This window comes from Pangasianodon hypophthalmus, chromosome 18 (assembly GCF_027358585.1).
Source record: "Pangasianodon hypophthalmus isolate fPanHyp1 chromosome 18, fPanHyp1.pri, whole genome shotgun sequence".
Classification (NCBI taxonomy): domain Eukaryota; kingdom Metazoa; phylum Chordata; class Actinopteri; order Siluriformes; family Pangasiidae; genus Pangasianodon; species Pangasianodon hypophthalmus.
The window spans coordinates 2689789-2716154 of record NC_069727.1 but is presented as its reverse complement, the minus strand read 5'-3'; the positions used below and the strand labels follow the sequence as shown (position 1 = coordinate 2716154).

Genomic DNA, 26366 nt, shown 5'->3' with positions numbered 1-26366 from the left:
TTGGTATCAGGGGAGTCGCTTCTGCTGATTCAGTGATTCAATTATGAGTCGGGTTTTTTTTTTCTAATGAATTGAATTGTTACAGAGACGAGGTGAGGTGGATTTACTGACTTCTTCCTTCAGATTAAATTAAATCAGATTTGGTCAGGTTAGATCAGATTCAGGTCTCCTCTAATGTCCACAGTGAAGCTGCACTGAAGGCAGCAAGCAGATCAGACTTTCGTTTGACTTTATAACAATTTCACTTTAAAATAAATAAATGATTTGACGTTAGCAGTAGCTGCAGTTTGTCCAGGTGACTGATGAGTTCGAATCGTGAAGAAGTTTTGCTCTTCATCTTCCTCAGGAGCTTCATCAGTTTTATTGAACAGCAGCAAATTCCTCACATTTCTATCAGTGTTTAATTCACACAAATCAAATAACGAAACTTTCTCCACCAGTTCATTTAACTCATTTAAGATAAAACCTAACGAGACTTTATTTGTGTATGTGTGTGTGTGTGTGTGTGTGTGTGTGTGTGTGTGTGTGTTGGAGCAGATACGGCTGTTTGCTCGGCCCGATGCCATTCAGAGCGGATCGGGAGATTACGCCCTGCACATCACCAAGAGCCTCCTCAACTTCTATCAGGATTACTTCAGAGTCACATACCCCCTGCCCAAACTAGGTAACACTGTGTGTGTGTGTGTGTGTGTGTGTGTGTGGACCTTTATTTAACTCTCGGTCTCCATTTCATCCTATTGGTTTTCTGTCAGTTTGATGTGTTCATTTAAATTCATCATCAATCTCTCTGCTCTACACTGTTCTATCATGTCCTCTCTCTCTCTGTGTGTCTGTGTGTGTGTGTGTGTGTGTGTGTGCGACTTTATTATAGATGCTGGCAGCATTTGCTGCTGTGTTGTGGAGAAATTGCTATATTGTTCGACTTTGCTGCTGTCCCACGCGCGCACACACACACACACAAAATTTTCCTACTTCTTTCAGATTTCGTAAACACTCATTCATCTTTTTCTCAAGAACACTGAGTCTGCAGTAAGAGGAGAGAAGAATGTGTGTGTGTGTGTGTGTGTCTGTGTGTCTGTTCTGTCTTTGCTGTAAGTGTCTAATGAGGCTTTTTCATTATGGCTTCAATGATTTATGGCCTGAAGAATTTCTACAATCAATTTTTTTAATAATCAGGACAAAATCTTTTAATCAGAATTTTCAGGATTTTAATTTTCCTTCGAAATTGTCAGTAACGAGAGGAGAAATTATTTTACACTGATAAATTTTGGTAACAATCAAATCTGAGAGTGAAGCAGATAAAGACCAGCTGCTGTCACGCTTTACATTTTTGTAATGAGATTTGTCTTTATCTTTGTAGGACATTCAGTAAAACTGTTCAAACTGTCTGAGATCAAACACTGACATTTACCACCAAATACCAACATTCCCCATCAAACACCGACATTCACCACCAAATACCAACATTCCCCATCAAACACTGACAATCTCCATCAAACACCATCAGTCACCATCAAACACGAACAATCTCCATCAAACACCAACATTCACCATCAAACACAGACATTCACCATCAAACACCAACATTCACCATCAAATACCAACATTCCCCATCAAACACAGACATTCACCATCAAACACCGACATTCACCATCAAATACCAACATTCCCCATCAAACACCGACAATCTCCATCAAACACCATCATTCACCATCAAACACCAACATTCACCATCAAACACCGACATTCACCATTAAACACCAACATTCACCATCAAACACCATCATTCCCCATCAAACACCAACATTCTCCATCAAACACCATCATTCCCCATCAAACACGAACAATCTCCATCAAACACCATCATTCCCCATCAAACACGAACAATCTCCATCAAACACCATCATTCCCCATCAAACACGAACAATCTCCATCAAACACCATGATTCACCATCAAACACCGACATTCCCCATCAAACACAGACATTCACCATCAAACACAGACATTCACCATCAAACACCAACATTCACCATCAAACACCAACATTCCCCATCAAACACCGACAATCTCCATCAAACACCAATATTCACCATCAAAAACCAACATTATCCATCAAGCACAGACATTCACCATCAAACATCAACATTCACCTTCAAAGAGCAACATTCACCATTAAACACCAACATTCACAAACACCAACATTCTCTATTAAACACCACCATTCACCATTAAACGTCAACATTCTCCATCAGCCATCAATATTCCCCATCAAACATCAACATTCTCCACCAAATACCAACATTCACCATCAAACAACCATCATCTTCAAACATCAGCATTCTCTGTCACGCAAAATTCCCCATCAAACACCAATATTCACAATTAAACACCAACATTCCCCATCAAATACCAACATTCTCCATTAACCATCAACATTCAGCATTCAACACCAACATTCTCCATCAAACACCAACATTTTCCATTAAACACCAACATTCACCATTAAATGTCAACATCCTCCATCAGCCATCAATATTCCCAATCAAACACCAACATTCCCCATCAAACACCAACATTCTCCACCAAATACCAACATTCACCATCAAACAGCCATCATCTTCAAACATCAGCATTCTCTGTCACCCAAAATTCCCCATCAAACACCAATATTCACAATTAAACACCAACATTTCCCATCAAACACCAACATTCTCCATTAAACACCAACATTCACAATTAAACACCAACATTCACCATCAAACACCAATATTCACAATTAAACACCAACATTCTCCATCAAACACCAACATTCTCGATCAAACACCAACATTCTCCAGCCCTTTGTGTGATTGCACTGTGTGTAAGACTGTTGGCCTGTAGTTAGTGTAGTAAAGTTAGAATCTGTCTGTAATTATGAGTGTGTAAGTGACAGGACGTGGACGTTGTAGACTGATTGTAGATTTTGATCCCGTAGTGTCTTCATCACATCCTGCAGGACAAACAGTGTGTCTTCTCTTCCTGTCATTCTTTACCATCATCCATACTGTTTTTTTTTTTTTGACATGTTGTTGATGTTCACGAGGCAGAAAGTTAAAACTGGAAAAACAGGGATTAATAAACCCCAGAGCGATGGAGCGAGTAGAGAGTGTGAGCTGTGTGTGATGTTCAGGAGTCTCTTCTCCGTCTCGCCTGTCACACTGACACTAACTTGACGTCTGACTCTAACACTTCAGCTCGTGTCCTCTGAGAGCGTTGACACCTCACTCACTGTCTGTGCGCAAATGTCAAATCAATTAGCCGTCTAAAAGCTAATTAAGCCTTTAATTAGCATCTAAACGGGATCACAGTGAAGAAATTGTCACTCTGAGAGGAAATGATGCGAAACAGAACACCTTCAGCAAACTTCAATACTGAGAATTAAATAATCTCAAAATGTTGTTGAGCTGAGAAACAAACACCAGCCTCGATGAGAAAATCTCCTTGAATAACTCAGTATTTATTAATTAATACTTTTTGCCACTGGCAGCATTTTCAATCCAAGCTTGTCCATTTTTCTCAGTTGAGCTCCACCTCCATATTGTTCCTCACCTTTAATGTTTTAAACACCTCATTAATTACTTCAGAATGGAGAATAGTGAATGTTGGTGTTTGATGGAGAATGTTGGTGTTTTCTGGTGAACGTTGATGTTTGATGGTGAGTGTTTGTGTTTGATGGTGAATGTTGGTGTTTAATGGAGAATGTTGGTGTTTGATGGAGAATATTGGTGTTTGATGATGAGTGTTCGTGTTTGATCATGAATGTTGGTGTTTAATAGTGTTTAATGGTGAATGTTGGTGTTTGATGTAGAATGTTGGTGTTTAATGGAGAATGTTGGTGTTTGATAGAGAATATTGCTGTTTGATGGTCAATGTTGGTGTTTAATGGAGAATGTTGGTGTTTAATGGTGAATGTTGGTGTTTGATGGGGAATGTTGGTGTTTGATGGTGAATGTTGGTGTTTAATGGTGAATATTGGTGTTTAATGGTGAATGTTGGTGTTTGATGGTGAATGTTGGTGTTTAATGGTGAATGTTTGTGTTTGATGGAGAATATTGCTGTTTGATATTGAATGTTGGTGTTTAATGGAGAATGTTGGTGTTTGATGGTGAATGTTGGTGTTTAATGGAGAATGTTGGTGTTTAATGGTGAATTTGGTGTTTAATGGTGAATTTGGTGTTTAATGGTGAATGTTGGTGTTTGATGGTGAATGTTGGTGTTTGATGGAGAATATTGCTGTTTGATATTGAATGTTGGTGTTTGATGGAGAATGTTGGTGTTTGATGGTGAATGTCGGTGTTTGATGGTGAATGTTGGTATTTGATGGGGAATGTCTGTGTTTGATGGGGAATGTTGGTGTTTAATGGTGAATGTTTGTGTTTGATGGGGAATATTGCTGTTTGATATTGAATGTTGGTGTTTAATGGAGAATGTTGGTGTTTGATGGTGAATGTTGGTGTTTGATGGTGAATGTTGGTGTTTGATGGTGAATGTTGGTGTTTAATTGTGAATGTTGGTGTTTGATGGTGAATGTTGGTGTTTGATGGTGAATGTTGGTGTTTAATTGTGAATGTTGGTGTTTAATGGAGAATGTTGGTGTTTAATGGTGAATTTGGTGTTTAATGGTGAATTTGGTGTTCGATGAGCTTCTCTGCTTCTCTCTTACTCACATGGTTCCGTCCCTGTAAGGATCTGTAATTGAATCTGTCCAGTTATTTAGCATTATTATTTATTATATAACGACGTTGTAAAATGTCGCTCTGTCCCTCTGGGACATCATTTACATCTCAGTTTTAAAAGGTCGTGTAGAAATTCCCATCAGTCCTCACTAAAGAAGATCCAGTCCAGTCTTTGCTAATATTCCCCTTCCTGTCAGCTTCCCTCCTGCCGCTGTAGCTGTGACTTATTGTGATGGTCTGATTTCTATCATCTAGTCTTTCTATGGCCGAGCGTCAGGACGAGGCTCTAATCATAAAAAAGAAACGTCCTGAAGATGATGAGAATCTTTTATTGAACTCATTCCACTCTTCAAGGTTGGACGTACGGAGGACATTTTCATATCAGACCATCACCATGGAAACGAGACTCATAAATCTGAAGGGTTTTGCAGAAAGAGGAGAGAGAGAGATGAGCTGCTGTGTGAAAGTGTCTCACGGTTGTCGTATGTGTGATGAAGGTTAACGAGCTTCAGAGTCACTTTTTACTTACACACACACACACACACACGTCAGTTACATGACAGAAAGCTACATGTGTCCTTATAGATGTCTTTCTAGAAACCTGATTTTCTTATATGATAAAGTGAAAATCTCTAGGATCTCTTTCTCTTTTTCTGTCGTCACATTCATGAAGAGAGATGGACTGAGAGACACATAGTGAGAATGGAAGGGTGTAGATGAAAGAGGAGAGAGAGACAGAGTGAGAATGGAGGAATGGAGGTTTGTGTCACATTGCAGGTTATTTCTGTTCAAATCGGCTCGTCCCAAAGGGGGTGAGATGAACACGCAGGTCGTGAGGTCTCAGCATCACATTGCATCGTCTGATGAGTCAGGAACTCTGGGAACTCTGGGAACTGAGGACAAATCCATAACGAGGTGGTGTAAAACAAACTGGATAAAAATAGTCTCTCCTGACCTGCGCCATCACTCAGTGCACTTTAACACAACCAGGTTCTTTCAGCCTGTGTCACTGTTCACTGAGCCTCGACCAAAATCTCACACACACATACATACATACATACACATACACACACACATGCACACACACGTGCACACATGCACACACTCACATACACGCACACACACAAACGCACACACTCACACATACACACACACACACATGCACATATACACACATGCACACACTCAAACACACACACTCACACAAACACATACACAATCACACACACACACAAACACACACACATGCCCACACACACACACATGCACACACACTCACAAATACACACACACACACACACACATATACACACACACTGGAGCTTTCCGAGTGTCACTGTGTGTGTCTCATCACGGCTTTGTTACACCAAACGTCACACACACACGTTTTTCTGGACGGTTTTGTCCTCCTGAGACATCACAGTGATGTGTGTTTGTGTTTCACAGCAGTGAAGGATCAGGAAGAGGACACGACCTGGAGGCTCTTTATAATTACACCACGTGTCTGAGCTGAACCACGTCTCTTCCACACACACACACACACACACACACACACACACACACACACACACACAACTAAATGCAGTGAGACTGCAGAAGCTCTTTTAGCTCAAGACTGAGGACGGCTTCAGGCTTCAGCTTTTAATCATCCATTTCAGCAGCTGCGTCCAGACACCGCATCACTTCCTGCAAAAGTCCTCGTTAAGAGAAGCCCTGATCCCGTGTGACCTCCAAATCCCAGCCTGTGAGTCAGCGCCTAATGGTGTAGGGGTCATTCATCCTCAAGGGCCCTTGATTTGTAGGTGATGAAGTGTTTTAGTGCAGAAGGTGTGAACAAGGCCACTGGCTTGGCCAGGAGATTATCCTCACCATCTCTCTCTCTCTCTCTCTCTCTCTCTCTCTCTTTTCTCTAAGGAGTGTGTGTGTGTGTGTGTGTGTTGTGTTTGTCCTTCCCATAGTGACCCTCAGGTTCATTAATGCACTTATTTAATTATGAAGTGTTATTAATCAGAGCAGTGATTAAGGGTGAACTCGTTTCTCTCAGTTCCTTACACACACACACACACACACACACACACACACACAGACACACACACACTTCCTACAGCAGCATTCTATTCTTAATTCTTATTCTGCTCTCACAACTGCATGTTTAATGAAGGATTCTGGTTTCTGATTGGCTGATACTGTATCCATATTCAAAGGAACGTGAGATTTAATACAGGAAAATAAAAATTGGAATTTTTTTTCCTGATATTTGCTTGACTAATTGTGTGTGTGTGTAATTACATGATAATTTTTAATTGATATTTAATTGGAGCATGTAATTAAACAGCCTACTTAATGATCAGACTAAACCCCAGAGTAACCCCGGCTTTGAGTCGGCCAACATCTAAAGGAAAGTGAATTATTTGTGCGATGTTGTTTGGTAAGAAGAGGGAATTTACTGTTTGATGTAAAACCTGATTCAGACGCCTGTTTATCTGCGCTGCATAACTGAATTTTAAGAGATATTAAACATTTAAATATCTGTTGGTATTTTATTTGTCTTAGTAATGTGAAGTGACTGAATCTGTGTCTAAAACCACAATTATTCATCATTTTCAGCTGAATACTGAATACTATACTATATTTCATAAACATAAAAAAACTGTAGTGCAGAAAAGACCTTCAAACCTGAAACATTATCTACATGTGATGAAAATGTTCTCCAGTGAGGTTTTTCTCCTTTGTTAAGGATTTGATGAATATTTACACGACTCAAAATTTCAACTGAAGCCTAAATCCTCTCCAGGACTGAAATCTGATCTCCTTACGCTCTCATATTCATAAGGATTCAGATGATTCGAGCTGGTGTGTAATGTTAAATGATTTATGTTGCGGTGTAGGTTGGACATTTTTACCCATAATTCCTCTGTGTGGCCTCTGTGTGGGAGGCAGACAGGGTTACAGAAGGAAAAGTCACTGCTACAGGATTAATTAGTGCTGCGCTCATCATGCAGGGTGTGTGTGTGTGTGTGTGTGCGCGTACTCTTGCATGTGTACATGAAGCTGACTGTGATGAGGTCAGAGCTCTGCAGATTCATACACATGGTCACACTGCGCCACATCTTCTGTCATACACACTGTGGTTTGTGTTTTATGAATCCTGTGTGCGTGTGTGTGTGTGTGTGTGTGTGTGTGTGTGTGCGTGTGCAGATCTCCTAGCTGTGCCGAAACACCCATATGCTGCGATGGAGAACTGGGGTCTGAGTGTGTTTGTGGAGCAGAAAATCCTGCTGGATCCTGAAGTCTCATCTTTCTCCTACCAGATGGATCTCACCATGGTGGTGGTGCATGAGATCTGTCATCAGGTACACACTTACACGCACACACACACACACTCACACACAAACAGAAAATTGTTTCACTTTGTCATAAAAATGGTTTCAGACACTTTTCAAAACTGTGGGGATAAGTGTGGCTGAACATTGGGGATAAGTGAGAGATAACAGTGGGGATAAGTGAGGGGGTACAACAGGGATAAGTGAGGGGGAACAACAGGGATAATTGAGGGTGAAGAGTGGGGATGAGTGAAGGTGAACGGCAGGGATAAGTGATGGTGAATAGCAGGGATAAGTGAAGGTGAACAGCAGGGATGAGTAAGGGTGAAGAGTGGGGATGAGTAAGGGTGAACAGTGGAGATAAGTGAAGGTGAAGAGTGGGGATAAATGAGGGTGAACAGTGGGGATAAGTGAGGGGCAACAGGAGGGATAAGTGAAAGTGAACAGCAGGGATAAGTGAAGGTGAACGGCAGGGATAAGTGAGGGGGAACGGCATGTTCAAGTGAAGGTGAACAGCAGGGATAAGTAAGGGTGAAGAGTGGGGATGAGTAAAGGTGAACAGTGGAGATAAGTGAAGGTGAACAGCAGGGATAAGTAAGGGTGAAGAGTGGGGATGAGTAAAGGTGAACAGTGGAGATAAGTGAAGGTGAACAGCAGGGATAAGTAAGGGTGAAGAGTGGGGATGAGTAAAGGTGAACAGTGGAGATAAGTGAAGGTGAACAGCAGGGATAAGTTAGGGTGAAGAGTGGGGATGAGTAAAGGTGAACAGTGGAGATAAGTGAAGGTGAAGAGTGGGGATAAATGAGGGTGAACAGTGGTGATGAGTAAAGGTGAACATTAGGAATAGTTGAGGATGAACAGTGGGCTAAAGTGAAGGAAAACAATGGGGATAAGTGAAGGTGAGCAGGCTGTAAATAAGAATGTATGAGTATGAGTAGGATTGGTTTAACACTCAAGCTCCAGCACTTTCCTGCTTAGCAAAACACACACACACACACACACACAGACACAGACACACTTTTCATGCTGTTAATTATTTCCCTCTCAGTGAGAGACAGAGAGAGTGTGTGTGTGTGAGAGAGAGAGGCAGATATTAACAGTCCATTCATCTTATTCTTGGGAATTAGAGAGCAGGCCCTCCTCCATATTGACATATTGAGTTTCTCATCTGTTAAGAATGCCAGAGAGAGAGAGAGAGAGAGAGAGAGAGAGAGACTTAGTCCTTTAGTGTCCTTTAAAGAGTCTGTGCGTGTGGAGCCTGCATGTTCCCTCTTCACCTTGGGGACTTCCTCCAGGTACTCCAGCTTCCTCCCCAGTCCAGGGCCATGTGTTATAGGTGGACTTGCATTTCCAAATTGTCTGTAGTGTGTGAACGGGTGTGTGAGTTTGTGTGTGATTGTGCCCTGCGATGGGTTTGCACCCCGTCCAGGGTGTCCCCCGCCATGTGCCCCATGTCCCATGGGATAGGCTACAGGCTCCCCCCTGACCCTGTGTAGGATAAGTGGAGAATGGATGGATGGATAGTTATGAATCGTTCCTCATGCAGTGTTCCAGAGCGCTGGACATTAAACTCTGTCCTTGTTCTAATAATTCACAGACGAGGCCAAGCTCTGGACATTAAACACTCTGTCCTCATTCTAATAACTCAGACGAGGCCGAGCTCTGGACATTAAACACTGTCCTCATTCTAATAACTTATGTGAGGCTGAATGTTGGACGTTTAAACACTCCGTCCTCGTTCTATTAACTCAGACGAGGCTGAGCGCTGGACATTAAACACTCCGTCCTCGTTCTATTAACTCAGACGAGGCTGAGCGCTGGACATTAAACACTCCGTCCTCGTTCTATTAACTCAGACGAGGCTGAGCGCTGGACATTAAACACTCCGTCCTCGTTCTATTAACTCAGACGAGGCTGAGCGCTGGACATTAAACACTCCGTCCTCGTTCTATTAACTCAGACGAGGCTGAGCGCTGGACATTAAACACTCCGTCCTCGTTCTATTAACTCAGACGAGGCTGAGCGCTGGACATTAAACACTCTGTTGTCATTCTAATAACTCACAGAAATGGCTGAGTGCTGGACATTAAACACTCTGTCCTCGTTCTAATAACTCATGGACAACGCTGTGTGCTGAACGTTAAACACTCTGTTGTCATTCTGTTTTAGTTCTAATGACTCACAGACGAGGCTTAGCACTGAAAGGCCATAAATCTCCTTTCTACCACATCACAGCTGAATTGATTACTACTGGGGCCAAACGGTGAGTGGAGTTTTACCCATCAGCCCCGTGGAGGCGAGGTCCAGCCGCTGCTCCCAATAAGCCTCACATTGTGGTGTAATAACTCAGCAGATTGCTGCTCAATTTGCTCAGTACACACACACACACACACACAGACACACACACACACACACACACAAACAGACTCAGTCCCTGTTAATAACTGTAAAGTCTGCAAGAGAAACTCAGCAATGTTTATTTGTTTTTCTACATTTAGCCGTTTAAGCGTAAATTTAAATCTGTTATTGGCAGAGGCTGAGATTGGATTTTCTTTATTATTGTGATACAGTTGATACAGTGGTTCAGTCTGATTCAGTAATATTGTCTGATACAGTGATATAGTCTGATACAGTCTGACACAGTCTGACGCAGTCTGACACAGTCTGACACAGTCAGACACAGTCTGACGCAGTCTGACACAGTCTGATACAGTCTGACGCAGTCTGACGCAGTCTGACGCAGTCTGATGCAGTCTGATACAGTCTGACACAGTCTGACGCAGTCTGATACAGTCTGATGCAGTCTGATACAGTCTGATGCAGTCTGACACAGTCTGACGCAGTCTGATACACTCTGACACAGTCTGATGCAGTCTGACACAGTCTGACGCAGTCTGATACACTCTGACGCAGTCTGATACAGTCTGACACAGTCTGACGCAGTCTGACACAGTCTGATACAGTCTGATACAGTCTGACAGTCTGATACAGTCTGATACAGTCTGACACAGTCAGACACAGTCTGACATAGTCTGATACAGTCTGATACAGTCTGACAAAGTCTGATACAGTCTGACACAGTCTGACGCAGTCTGATACAGTCTGATACAGTCTGATACAGTGATACAATCTGACACAGTGATACAGCGATACATCTTATACAGTCTGATAAGTCAGACACAGTGCTATGGTGATTTAGTCTGACACAGTGATATACATAGTCTCATACAGTGATAGTTATCCAGTCTGATACAGTGATTCAGTCTGATAAAGTGATACAGTCTGATACAGTGATACAGTCTAATACAGTATTACAGTGATATGGTGATTCAGTCTGATTCAGTAATATAGTCTGATACAATGATTCAGTGTGATTCAGTGTGATTCAGTGATACAGTCTGATGCAGTCTGATACAGTGATACAGTGATTCAGTCTGATACAGTGATGCAGTCATACGGTCTGAAACAGTCATACAGTGATACAGCTTGATACAGTCTGATGAAGTCTGATACAGTGATATAGTTAGATACAGGGATATAGTCTGCTAGAGTGATACAGTCTAATACAGTCTGATACAGTGAAACAGTTAGATACAGTGAATCAGTCTGATACAGTGATACAGTCTGATACAGTATTACAGTGATATAGTGATTCAGTGTGAATCAGTAATATAGTCTGATACAATGATTCAGTGATTCAGTCTAATACAGTGATACAGTGATACAGTGATTCAGTCTGATACAGTGATACAGTGATACAGTGATTCAGTCTGATACAGTGATACAGTGATACAGTGATTCAGTCTGATACAGTGATACAGTGATACAGTGATTCAGTCTGATACAGTGATACAGTTAGATACAGGGATATAGTCTGCTAGAGTGATACAGTCTGATGAAGTCTGATACAGTGAAACAGTTAGATACAGTGACAGTCTGATACAGTGATACAATCCGATGCAGTCTGATACAGTGATAGTCTGATACAGTGATACAGTCTGATACAGTATTACAGTGATACAGTGATTCAGTCTGATACAGTGATTCAGTCTGATACAGTGATTCAGTCTGATACAGTGATACAGTGATACAGTGATTCAATCTGATACAGTGATACAGTTAGATACAGGGATATAGTCTGCTAGTGTGATACAGTCTGATGAAGTCTGATACAGTGATACAGTTAGATACAGGGATATAGTCTGCTAGAGTGATACAGTCTGATGAAGTCTGATACAGTGATATAGTTAGATACAGGGATATAGTCTGCTAGAGTGATACAGTCTAATACAGTCTGATACAGTGAAACAGTTAGATACAGTGACAGTCTGATACAGTGATACAATCCGATGCAGTCTGATACAGTGATAGTCTGATACTGGGATACAGTCTGACACAGTCTGATACAGGCTGATGCAGTCTGATACATCGATACAGTCTGATGCTTTCAGTCCTATACAATATGATGCAGTGATACAGTGTGATCCAGTCTGATACTGAGCTCTACAGAGTGACACTGGTCTGTGTGTGGAACTTTGTGAGTTCTTTCTCTTCTTTCTCAGATAGTGTATCTGCTCCAAACCTCTTCTCTCATATTTAACCTGACACACTGGGTTTTAAAGTATAATTGGCCGATTTCTTGAAGCTCCTCTGTGTTTTAGACTTTGTAGTCAGGGAAGCAAAACCAACCTGCCGACTATGCCGAAGAGCAACTCGTCAGAAATCCACCTGCATGCAGCGAAGTGTGTGTTTTTATGACAACATTGACAACATCGGATCTCATCAAACCATCACGGATCAGCCGTGTTTCTCCTAACGAGGTGTTTTAGCAAAGCCACCGTCTGCCTCTCTGTCACACCGAACCCTGAATGAGATCCTGTGATGAGCTCTCACTGCTAATCAGCTCTCTGTTTTTCCTCATTATTACTGACACATAATAAAAGTGATACATGATAGAAAGCATCATTTAGACTCACTGTAATATCCAGATGGAGTAAATCCACAACAGAGGGACAAATTTCTCTCTCCAAGTCCATTTACACTCAGTTTGGCCGAGTGCCTGCATGTGAAGTAGAATAAAAAAGAGAAATTAGCTGTGTGTGTGTGTGTTTGCGTGTGTGTGTGTTTGTGTGTGTGTGTGTGCGTGTCAGTGTAGGTTATTGTTTGGTTATTAATCATCGCTCTAAAAGCTCCATCTGGCGAAGCTGCTTTTCTCCTGAAACAGATTTCAGGTGATTTTGTTTAAAAGTAATGATCATAAATGTGCAGAGGATTTCTGATTAAACACTAAAGCTGCGAAAATTATTTCTAATACACATCCAAAAAGCATCAATTAAACAAAACAAAAGTTTTTGTGCTGCTTTCTGTTCTGAAATTAAAAAAAGAAAAGAAAAAAAAACAATACACACACATATCCACATAGGTTACACTAATCAGAATATCTTAGTGTTATATCTATGCTGAATATTTTAACTGATGTGAAATATGAGAGAACATTGGCTTAGTTTAAGATAATATATATTATAATAGATGTTTAAACATTTTCACACTTAAAGCTCCTTTAAGGTTTTTTAGAGCTTCATTTCACAGATTAAAGATCACAATCAGTTCTATTAAAATATTGACCAAAATGTATTGAGTTTGAGAAACTGCTGGAATATAGTTTAAAATGTAAAGACTTGTTTAGAGGACTCTCTCTTATCCTTCAGTAAATTATTAATACTATTTTAACATCTTGTAACAGATTTTGAGAGGCCCTAGGAAAAAAAGAGGCTTGGCAGCAAATTACAGATGCTGTTAACACAGTTTCATCTGTTATTCCAACGGTCTAGGAAGTTAAAAGGAAATGGTTCGACATGAAGCTTGAGTGTAAAAAATGCATTAGCTCACTTCGACAAAATTTTGCACGAACTGGAGGAGGTCCTCCGTCGCCGAGCTGATCCATTTGTGATGAACGCATCACCAGCATAATTGGTGAAACCCCTCTGTCAGATATAATTCCTGATGGTGACAGTGATGGGCCCCGCTTGCAGGAAAACACTTCGGCACAATCAGGTGGTAATGGCTTAATTCTTCCCTCATTTCAGCTGTGTAAAATTTGATTTTAAATACAGGTCTAACACATTCAGGCTCCATATCACTATATTACTGAATATTTTGGGTCCATTTCGAAGTGGTGAAACAAAAAGACAGTTTACTACAACTCCTTTTATCTTAAAAAAGAGGAAATCTACAAAGACAAATCCCACTGAGCTGAATTTATTGTTCTTTTTAAAGATAATCAAACACCAACTGTATCTTCCCATGTGGCCACTGAACCAGCAACTGGAGCTGTTCAGCCTAAGGCACAGAACCTGTTCAGCCCTCACCATTTTAGCTCTGTACAGAAGACCGTTTTAAGTCAAGCAGTGCTGGATGAGCAAGATCAAATTTGTGAAGCTGTGTTGCCAACAAATGGCAGTGGTGGCTCAATGGTTAAGGCTCTGAGTTACTGATCGGAAGGTCAGGGGCTCAAGCCCCAGCACTGCCAAGCTGCCACTGTTGAGCCCTTGAGTAAGGCCCTTAACCCTCTCTGCTCCAGGGGCGCTGTATCACAACTGACCCTGCGCTCTGACCCCAGCTTCCTAACAAGCTGAGATATGTGGAAAAAGAATTTCACCATACCGCACTCAGGTGGAAGTGGATCCTCTGGATCTGGCAGACCATGTTCCATAGCAGTGTTGCATAGGACACATATTTTGCAAACGCTCTCTGGTCTGTGTAATTGTGTACCACCTGATGTGTCCAAACACCACCAGTGACACTTTAAGATCCTTCCAATAACTGCCTGAGTTCTTGCGAGTGCTTCATTGTATGCCAGTTTCTGCTGGCTTTGGGGATTTGTCAGTGGGGTCATAAGCCATGGTGTCAGGGGATAACCATTGTCACCTAAGTGTGTGGGGAAAAAAGTGAGAAAGTCAAATAGGGCAACAGTGTATAGTTATTTTTTTTAAAGGGGTGTTTATATACCGATTAACCAGCCATCTCTTACTGCACCATTATCCAAACGTGCGCCAACTGAGCTGCTCCGAAGGATGAAACTATCGTGAGTTCCACCTGGCCAGTGGGCCACTACATTAAGGAGTGCACATTTGGCGTCAGAAATCAATTGCACGTTGATGGAATGATAGTTTTTCCTATTCAGTTATGCAAGTGCATCATTTGATGGAGCCTTGTTGCGAATGTTTGTGCAGTCAATTGTGCCAACGATGTTGGGCAGGTTTGCAATGGCAAAGAATCTCTGCTTCACCTCCAACTGATGAACCATGTTGTAGGAGAACTTCACAAATTGAGGCATTAGGCGTATTAGAACATCCTAGAACATCCTAGAACACCTGGGATGATGTGACTCATGGATGGCTGAGATATCCCTGACGTGTCTGCAATCTCCTGCTGGAATGTTCCTGTTGCCAAAAAGCCAAGCATGGAAAACACCTGTAGGTGTACAGGAATCCTGTAGGACCTTCTGGACTCCCTTCTCCGGCTTGGCTCCAGTATACTGCATAAATGCAAAAGAGCTGGTCTGGGTAGTCATCATTCTCAGCAAATAAATCTGCACAGGCACTAAAAATATGTTCTCTGTGCAGAGCTGTCTGCCAAATCAAGCAAAAGCGCTCTATCAGCCATAGTAAGTGTTCACAGTTATGTGGGCTTTTGGTCCTTCTTATAGTAAACTAATTGCGTAATAATTAAGGGACTAATTGGCCATATGGCTAACAAAAATTACTCTATTAAAGTATTAAGCTTGCAGACGAATAGGTTACTATTGGTGCTCGGAATAAGAGTAATCTATAATAAAAAGGAAAATGGACTACGTGGCTGTTTTCAATCATTTTCGTTATAAATAATTTATTTTCACAATTACATAAATGGTTAATTATTTCATTTTGTTATTATATATTATTATGGTAAACATTGTTATCAAAATGCAGTATCATCAGTTTGCCTGAAAGAACACAAAACGTTCGGATGTTTTACACACCGTTTACGCAATCGTTTGTTTCGTACCAACTTACATTTTGAAAAAATGAACACTTTCATGAATCTGGAAATTTACGTCAGAATGGCTTTACAAACAATTTACACAAAAATTCACTCTGCTTGTGTTTCATGAATGTGTGTGTGTGTGTGTAGTGGTTAGGAGACCTGGTCACTCCAGTGTGGTGGGATGACGTGTGGATTAAAGAGGGATTTGCTCATTACTTCGAGTACGTGGGGAGCGACTTCCTCTTCCCAAAATGGAACATGGTGAGTGACGTCCTTTCATTTATTTTGCATCATCAGCATTTTATACTGATCTAAACATCACCGGTTACACTTTTATACACAGCTGGACTGATTAAATACAAATATATAATAACTTTTACCCTCAACACTCTAAAGTAAATGAGTGGAATCACACAGTCTCAGGCAGAAATGTGACACTGAGGTTCTAGTATCACACACACACACACACACACACACACACACACACACACACACACATAGGACAGGACAGAAACACAGCAGTGTGTAGGACATTCTCCTTAATGCAGTAACGATGTGGAGGATGAACGCGCTCGAGTGTTCATGGTGTGATTGTGGACTTTACTGAGTGCAGATTCAGCAGAGTTTCTCTCTTTCTCCTGCACTGATTGAGGACGCAGACGCGACTCGCTGGAGCTGCACGTGTTCACAAACTCGTCCCTGATAGTTTTTGTCTCTTTGCTGCTGCTGGACGGTGTTACGAGACCGTTGGGGTGGAGGGTGTCAGATGGACGGGTTTGATATCGTCTTTATGGAGGAAGGAGAGCTGAGAGAGTGGAAATGAAATGGTGTTGGAGGTTTACACTGTGATGAGAGCTGGTATGGGCCAGATGGAAGCTCTTCTAATGGCACTCATTTTACAGCCCACTTACGTGACTCCTGTGAGAAGAGATTGTGGCTGAACAGCTGCTTTCTCTCTCTCCCTCTCTCTCTCTCTCTCTCTCTTTATTGGATAATTGCCAGAGATTCTCAATTCTCGTGTTTGTTTTGGTTTTCTGTTCTAAGTCCTGTCTCCACTCCTGTCCTGTCTTTGGTTTGTTGCTCTACTGTGTTCACCTGTTTTGCATTAATTCTTGATTAGGTTATGCGTATATACCCTGTTGTTTCTTTGTTTAATTGCAAAGTCACATATTTATATTTGTTTCTTTAAATCCAACCCTTGGTTTTCTAGTCCTACTTTTGACCTTTGTCTGTTTTCCTTGTTTACTGATTATGGATTATCCCTGTTTGCTGTTTGGACTTTGGATTCTGACTGTGTTTCCTGGCTTTGCTCTAATGAAAAACACCAAGCGCTCGCACTTGCATCCTGCTTCGTTCACCCGCATGTTACAGAAGACTTCACAAAAAAGCAAAGAAACAGCAGGATACTAATTAGAACTAATCAGGAACTAACACAAAACAGGTGGACACAATCCGATAACTAAGCAAAGACAGGATGGGGGTGGAGTCAGGACTAGAACAGAAAACTGAACTGAAGCATATGCTGCTTGTTACTATGGGAGCCGCTACGCAAAGGTGGAATTTATGACAATGTTCATACGAATGAGATAATAATAACACGAAATATTATTGTAATGTATTGAAATAATGACGTATTAAGTCAAAATAGCAATTTATTATGTCAGAAATATTGAGACATTAAGTTGAATAATGAGTTATTAAGTCGAATTAACTAGATATTAAGAAAGATTATTGAAAGAATGAATGATTAAGTCAAAATAACAGGTTATTAAGTTGAGATAACAAAAGATATTAAGTCAAAATTATGAGGTATTAAGTCAAATTAACTGGATATTCAGTGTGCTTTAAGTTGGTCTATCTTGGATTTATTCTTTACTGGTAAGATTGGACTCTGATCTTTGTGTACTATCTACTTGACTCTTATGTTTTTTGGACCGGTGGCTCTGTAGTGTTGTTTGGAAGTGTCTGTTGATCTATACTAATTAATTCTCTCAGGTGTCTAATCAAGAGTTTGTAACCTCTTCTTGTTTAGTTAGATGATGTTTGTTACCTGTTCCCTCTCAGACTCACTTAAACTCACTGACCTCACTCATGACTGGGCTGCTGACATGTACCTCAAACCTCTGCATGATGAACTGATCCAGAATGCAGCTGCATGACTTGTTTTCACCTTCCTAAGCTCTCCCGCACCACCCCATTGCTCCGCTCCTTTCAATGGCTTCCTGTAGCTGATTGCATCAGATTTAAAACACTGATGCTTGCCTACGAAGCCAAAAATGGACCAGCACCGACCTACCTTAAAGCACTGATCACACCCTGCACTGCACCACGCTCCCTCTGATCCTCTAGCACTGCTCGACTGGTCCCACCATCTCTCAGGGTACAAGGAAAGCATGCATCAAGACTCTTCTCTGTTTGGGTACGTAGGTGGTGGAATCAACTTCCCCTAGATGTCCGAACAGCTGAGTCACTGGCAGTCTTCAATGGAGCACTTAAATTATCACTCTGTTATTAAAAACATTGTGTGGTGTCATGTGTGTTTTCATAGTATTTCATTCTGGTACAAGTTAATCTTGCAACAGAACTGGTCAGGCGTTTTTTTTTTTTTTTTTTTTTTTTTTTTAGAGGTTTTTAGCAAAGTCTAATATGGCCTTTCTGTTCTTGAGCGTTAACAGCGATTTGCATCTTTTGGTAAACCGTCTGTATTTACATTCATGAAGGTGTCTCTTGATTGTAGACTTTGATAATGATACGCCTACCTCCTCCAGAGTGTTATGAAGGGTTTTTTCTTCAAAAAGGAAAGAATTCTGCGATCATCCACTTTAGTTGTCTTCCGTGGTCTTCCAGGCCTTTTGGTGTTGCTGAGCTCGCCAGTGCATTCCTTCTTTTTAAGAATGTACCAAATTGTTGATTTGGCCCTCCTAAAGTTTCTGCTATCTCTCTGATAGGTCTGTTTTGGTTTTTCAGCCTAATGATGGCCTCCTTCACTTGCATCTCTTTGCAACACCTCTTTGGACGGCATATTGAGAGTTCCAATGAACAGCTTCCAAATGCAAATGCAACAGTTAGAATCAACTCCAGACCTTTTATCTCCTTAATTTGTCATGAAATAACTAGGAATCAGGCCACAGCGGGCCATGAAACTGCTTATCAGTCAGTTGTCCAATTACTTTTGAGCCTGTGAAAATGGAGAGACTCTAAACGATTAATGCAATATTTTTGTTAAACCCCTTGAATTAAAGCTGAAAGTCTCCACTTCAATCACATCTTGACTGCTACATGTTAAATACACTGTGGTGGTGTACAGAGGCAAAATTATGAAAATTGTGTCACTGTCCAAATACTTATGGACCTGAGTGTATTTATTGATGGAGATGTCAAAGCACTCCTGTAAGTCGCTCTGGATAAAAGCATGTAACAAATGTAAATGTAAATATAATAAGTGTAGATATACGTCAACATAATATCTTGACATAATGAGTTATGCCAAAATAATGGTTTATTACGTTGAAATAATGAGATATTAAGATGGAATAATGAATTCAGTTGTTCTAACAAGTTATTAGTTTGAAATAATGACAAAGCACTTCAATATCTTCACAGTTTACACCTCAGGGCTTCTGTAATCACATTGCTTTAATGTGTAGCAGAAACCTTTTATTAGGCGTTCCTTTTAGACATCACTGAGAGAATCAGATCTCCTTCTGATGTCTAAAATGTCATGGAGCTCAACAAAAGAGCGAATCACTGCAGTGGATTTTGGGGAAAAAGAAAAACATCTCTAAAAGAAGTCGAGTTTCGGTTCGTCTGGCCTCTCCTGGACTCTCCTGTGAAATTATTCATCTTTCACACATTTGTGCGTGGAATCTCACATTTTATAATAAATCACTAATTTTCTCTGTGTGATAAATAACAAATCTGTTTCACAGAATAATAATAACGATCATTTTAGACGTGGAGGACGAAACTTTTCTGATTTTTCACAGAGAAACAGGAAAAACGTTCATTCTGAGATGGTCATTAAGTGATGTTTGAATTTCCCATTACACGGTCGCTGTATATAAGAGGAACTGTAGCATAGACATAATTTCACCGTAAGTAATGACACCCTACATTAACTCTCCCGTTTCTGTTAGTAATAGAAAGTGGATGATGCGTGTTTTCTATCATTATAACACTTATGAAAATGGTGAGTGATCATTCAAGAAAAATGTTCCATTTCTGGATCTTACAGAGCGAGACATCAGGTTTCATCACAGAGTAATTCACTGTGTGTGTGTGTGTGTGTGTGTGTGTGTGTGTGTGTGTGTCCAGAAACAGAGGTTCCTGACTGACGTTCTTCATGAAGTCATGCTGCTGGACGGTATGGCGACGTCTCATCCCATCTCAGAGGAGCTTTTCCAAGTCGCTGACATCCACCGAGTTTTCGACTGGATCTCCTACAAAAAGGTTGTGCTTTCTCCTGCATGTTCCACAACGACACACAAACCCCCCTGAACATGTCAGTGTCACTGCCGTACTGGTAATAAACCACCATCCGAATCATATCTGCTCAGTGGTGCTGCCTTTCCACTGATGGAGGGGGTGCCAATACTTTTACTGAGTGATAGATGGGCTACAGTCAGGGTGACCTGTATTCTATTAGATTTCTTTACAGGGTCAGTTTGAAAAATGATCTCATTTAGACAATTACCTTCTTACCTGTGTGTGTGTGTGTGTGTGTGCAGGGAGCTGCACTGATTCGCATGTTGGCCAACGTCATGGGACAAACTGCGTTTCAGAGAGGCATCAATGTGAGTGAACCAAAATCAGACCGTCTCTCTGTCTGTCTGTCTGTATTTCTATCTGTCTCTCTGTCTTTATTTCTGTCTGTCTCTCTGTCTGTCTGTATTTCTGTCTGTCTCTCTGTCTTTATTTCAGTCTGTCTGTCTGTCTGTCTTTATTTCTGTCTGTCTGTCTGTCTGTCTGTCTTTATTTCTGTCTGTCTGTCTCTCTCTCCCTCTCTCTCCCTCTCTCTCTCTATTTCTGTCTCATTTATTTTCTCTCTGCCTTTCTTTCTCTCTCCCTATATCTATCTATATCTCTCTCCTCTCTTTCTGTCTCACTGTTTTTTTCTCTGTTTTTCTTGCTCTCTGTCTCTCTGTCTCTCTCTCTCTCTCTCTCTCTCTGTGTCATATTTGAATTTTACTCCCGTTTTATGCCCTAACACACTTCCACTCCAGATGTGTGGCAGATGTTTTCTCTCGGTTCTCATTAACAGCTCTTTATTTTCTAGAAGCTTCAGTAGAAGAGTCTCATTAATGCCTGTGAGCTGCAGTTATTAATTATACATTGTGTTTAATCATCATGGTTATTAAACTGCAGTGTTTAACTCACCTGTCATTTCTCACTTTCTCGTGTTCGTCTCTCTCTCACTCGTTCGTCTCGTCGTCTCACTTTCAGATGATTTCAGCTTCGTGATTATGTTTTGGCACTGAGTGAAATCCTCCAGCCTAATCCATAAACACTACCTGAGTGACGGCACAGTGTGGTGTGTGTATGTGTGATTGTGTGTGTTTGTGTGTGTTTGTGTGTGTTTGTGTCTGTGTGTGTGTGTGTGACCTTGGTGTGAGCTGTGTCTAAAGGCAGACAGGTTTATTTTGTCCTCCTGAAATCAGTGCAGTGAAAATAATGAAAAGCTGCTTTGGCAGCCTGACCAGGGCCGAGTCTGGACCTGATGGTCAGTCAGCCTCAGGGCAACGGTCAGACAATGAGAGAGACGGAGAAAGAGAGAGAGAGAGAGAGAGAGAGAGAGAGATTCAGCAGACCAGAACAGAGCTTGTCAGTCAGTAATCTGCTGCATCTCCACACACATTTCCCAGAGTGCTGGTTTTTGGAGCTGGAGCTTGACCTCAGGGTGACAGGGCACGGTGTCGATGCTCCTCCGTCTGGCTTCACTGATACACACACACACACACACCCCACTGATAGAGCAGGAGCGATTAAACACACTGCTCATGGACCACATGGCCTGTACAGTTCATTAGGCTGTGACACCTGGTAGGTGGGAGGGAGGAATGAGGACAGGAGAGGAAAGCTTCTGAGAGAACACTTTTCCTGAAAAACATAAATCACCGTTTCTAAGTTCAATAATATTCACACACAGCATCTCCTCTGTCGTCGTTCTGTCCGTGGTCGAGGTCTCTGGAGCTGTCTGCGTCTGCTCTCTCTCGCCTCTCACTGCAACACAGAGGCTTTCATTCCTTTAATTAAAACTGACAGCATGTCTAATATAACATCATATAAATGTCCTGGATGGAAATCAGCAGCAGTGAGTGAAGGAGCTAAAGTGCCTGAAACATTTACACTCATATTTACTCTTCAAGGTGAATGTGTTAGATTAGATACGCAGGCAGATTTGCAGGAAGACACCGATAGGGAACTTATTACACAAGATTAATGTTCCTTTTTCATTTATATAAACTCTTTCTGCTGTGTTTCTCTCCCTCTGTTTTCTCTAAGTGTGTTTGTAGAAAGTAAATCATTTGTTTTTCTTTCTCATTCATTTTTCAGTCAAACTGTGAAACTTTGATTTCTTTCTTGTTTATTGTGTCCATCTGCATTTTCTCTCGTCCTTCACCACACTCACTGACGCTGAAACACTTTCACACTGAATGTCTGACTTCTTTAAACATCATCATGAGCCTCTAATTTTCTCCTTATTGTCCATCTTGAAGCTTCAGCCAATCAAACCCCAACATCTGCCACACTGGATTTACACTCGCTGTGCTGAATCGAAATGAGAAGCGATAACTATCTCACTGCAGGGTGTTTTTCCCTCCGTTCTCCTGAATGTGCTTTATATCTCCGTCTGCTGCTGAATGAACAGATGCAAGAAGTTACCAGTTTTCCTCACTGCCTGTTTTACAGGATTATTTAGTGACGCACGAGTACGGAAACACGGCAAGGGACGACTTGTGGAACTCATTTTCACAGGTGAGATTCATACTATAAGAGTGTGTGTGTGTGTGTGTGTGCTTTAAGCCCAGGATCTGTAAACTCACACTTATTTGAGAGAGAGAGAGAGAGAGAGAGTGTGTACAGAACTTATTGATCCTTCCCCATCTCCTGCAGAAAGATGGTGTGAGCAGCAAGGAGCTTGGTGTCCACTGTAATACAAACACACACACGCACACACACACACGGGCAGACACACACACACACACACACACACACACACACAGAGTACTCTGAGAATTCACTCCCATCACCAGCTTGAACATCTTTTTCATTTCTACTGCAGTTAAAACTCTGCTGTGAGAATAAAAGGGAGTGATTTTGATAAAACTTTCATGATCCTGGATTTTCTCAGTCAAAAATCTGAAAATAAAATAAAAATTCATATCATAGCAGACAATTTAAAGAGTCTCTAAGGAAAGAGCAACGTTTGAAGTTAATGGAGGCATAAAGTGTGTCTGTATTAAATTGAGAGACGGCTATAAAAGAGGAATCGGTCACGTTGCTCTGAGGTTCCTGTGAGACCTGATGCTTCAGTTCGGATTAAGATGGGCATCGGTTCTCTTCTGCTTTCCCAAACAAACTAAAAAGGTGTGTTTCTGTCTTAGACACTGAATGTCCTATCTTAGAACGTCCAGCGTTAACACATCCATCTTTAACATGTCCACTCACAACATATCTAAACTTAGAAGAACTTAGAAACTTGTCTATCTTCAGTACATCCAGCTTCAACATGTCCAGCCTCAACATGTCCAACTTCAACATGTCCAGCCTCAACATGTCCAACTTCAATATGTTTATCCTCAACATGTCCAGCCTCAGCATGTCCAGCTTCAACACATCCTGCCTCAGTACATCCAACCTCATCACATCCAGCTTCAACATGTCCAGCCTCAGCATGTCCAACTTCAACATGTCCAGCCTCAACATGTCCAGCTTCAACACATCCTGCCTCAGTACATCCAACCTCATCACATCCAGCTTCAACATGTCCAGCTTCAACACATCCTGCCTCAACATGTCCAGCTTCAATATGTCTATCCTCAACATGTCCAGCCTCAACATGTCCAGCTTCAATATGTCCAGCCTCCATTTGTCCAGTTTCAACATGTCCAGCTTCAATATGTCCAGCCTCAGTATATCCAGCTTCAACATGTGCAGCCTCAATATTTCTAGCTCCAATATGTCCAGCCTCAACATGTCCAGCTTCAACACATCCAGGTTCAATAAGTCCATTCTCAACATGTCCAGCTTTAACAAATTCAGATTCAAGTGGAGTCTTTTAGTGTCCAGTTTCATGTATCTGGTACCACCTCTTTTTGCCAGAAGTTCAAAATTAATTTTTTTTTGTCAAGCAGAGAAAATCTTGTCAGGTAGTCAAGCTTTTAACAGTCTGGAAAGTCAGACAATGACTCTCAGCATTAGCCTCGCTAATCTGGTGAAAAATGTCTTCTTAATGAGATTACCTACCACAAGGGAAGTGTGAGATTCATTTACTGAAACCGCAGGATACTGGAGAGCCGTTAGCATCTTTTATAAGACAGCGATATGAAATCACTGTTGTGCTGGAACTGTTTAAAAGATTGTTTAAAATAAATTAGATACCCTTGACCTCAGGTCTTCTTAGCTTACTGTGTGTTCACTATATTGAGGAATTGAGCAGCAATAAAACCCCAGATAAACCATCATCTAATGAATATTTATACACACAATAAACAATAATCTGTACAAAGCCTTTAGTCAAATCCACGAGCCAGCTCTAAGCCCCACTACATGCTCTTTAATCGAATCAGAGCAGCACTGTGACTCAGATAAAAAAAATGATCTGAAAATCATTGTTAAGGTGAAGCTGCTGTACTCGCTTTTCTCTCCATCTGTGAATGAGAGGATCTGCAGCTGCTACTTGCCACATTAAACAAAGCGGGACACATGGACGGGTGAGACAGCTGCATTTTGAGCTCTTTTCTCAGGTGCCCGAGTCTCAGTTACAGACGATCCACATGAAGCACTGAGTCTCTTTTTGGCCGTGTGACTCTCACCATCCGTCTCCAGCATCAGCCGCTAAAAGCCCATGACTCTCTCACTTCTCCTCTTATTATTTACTCCTTCAGTAAGTCTTTTTTCACCGTCTGAGCTGCACCTTCACATTTCCTTTGGATGACGGACATCTCCGTGATTCACTGATCTGCTCGAGTCGAAGTTTTCAGTATGAGAGTAACTGTCAGTGTGCTTTAATACCTCACAGCACTGCAGCATTGATGTTATTACTGCAGAGCCTCCATACACTTCCTGTCACATCAAATCTGTAAGAGTACGAGGAGTGTAGCGTGGTTTAGCAGAGTGACGTGAACATTATAAAATCCTCTGAAGTAGCAAAAGGAATCAACAACCTGTTAGTCAAACGGGTCTTTGTATCATTGCTGTGTGTAATTTCTCTGTAGGGATGTGGGATCAGGTGACCTTCGCTCGTGTAATTATATTCATTATAATGTAACAGGATGTAAAAGAACAAACTAATAATCCTCCATCAGCCTCCTAAGGCTGCTTCACATGGGAGAAAGTAGGAGTGTCATCTTTGGTAATTATTCCTGACACTGACAATTAACAGCAGCGTTGAGTTTATAGTCCTGTGTGAATAATTACTGAGCAGAAAATGCCCACTTTTATTAAATCATCAACAGTCTCATTGTAGCTATTCAAGGCTGCGGCGCGCTGAGTACACACACACACACACACCAGGCAGACGTAGGGAAAATAAGGTGCTCTTCTAGTTACGGTGTTAATGTAGAGTAAGTAGGAGGGGTGCAGTATGAGGGAGAAAGTGAGAGGTGTAGCAGTTGTCCTACCCTAGGGCTTGGTGAGCAGGGGTGAGTGGCGTCAAGGCGGGACCCAGGAAGCTTCTTGTAGTACCGGGGTGAAGAATCTCGCCTTGTCAGTGTTGGGGAGTGTGGTGTTCATCGCTGCCTTTGGTCTCTGTGAGAGAGAGAGAAAAGGGATCAGCAGTTTCCTAATGACAAAACTGACCCCCCTTACCGTGCCTGCCGTGGGCCTTTTAGAGTCTCCTGGATTCTCCTGGATTCTTTCTACCGCTCTAATCATTGTATGCCAGCTGTGTGTGCTTCTGCTGCCCCGCCTTGCAGCCATGTGTTCCTGCGCTATCCACAGCAGTGGTGGTCCATGAAGTGGCGGCGATCTTGCGAGGAGTGGGAAGTGTTTGTAGTGCGGAGGCTGCAGCCCCGCCATCACACTCATCCTGTGTGAATTCATCTTCTGTGAGGTTTCTTCATGTCAGGCTTATTAGTGATA

General features: G+C 41.6%; 1 protein-coding gene and 1 long non-coding RNA gene across 3 annotated transcripts in view; both read left to right on the top strand.

The window, feature by feature from the left end:
• LOC113525245 (thyrotropin-releasing hormone-degrading ectoenzyme-like) overlaps window positions 1-26366 on the top strand; it is a 55389-nt gene that overhangs the window by 8030 nt on the left and 20993 nt on the right. For both annotated transcript variants that reach the window (XM_053241850.1, XM_053241849.1), the window contains exons 4-9: window positions 538-664; window positions 7915-8069; window positions 16212-16325; window positions 20379-20513; window positions 20792-20857; window positions 22974-23039. In XM_053241850.1, the coding sequence (XP_053097825.1) occupies window positions 538-664; window positions 7915-8069; window positions 16212-16325; window positions 20379-20513; window positions 20792-20857; window positions 22974-23039 (663 nt within the window). The remainder of the gene's footprint in view (window positions 1-537; window positions 665-7914; window positions 8070-16211; window positions 16326-20378; window positions 20514-20791; window positions 20858-22973; window positions 23040-26366) is intronic.
• LOC128321204 (uncharacterized) lies at window positions 16587-19263 on the top strand. Its single transcript, XR_008304799.1, has 2 exons — window positions 16587-17618; window positions 18129-19263. It is a non-coding gene; the product is annotated as an uncharacterized LOC128321204 (long non-coding RNA).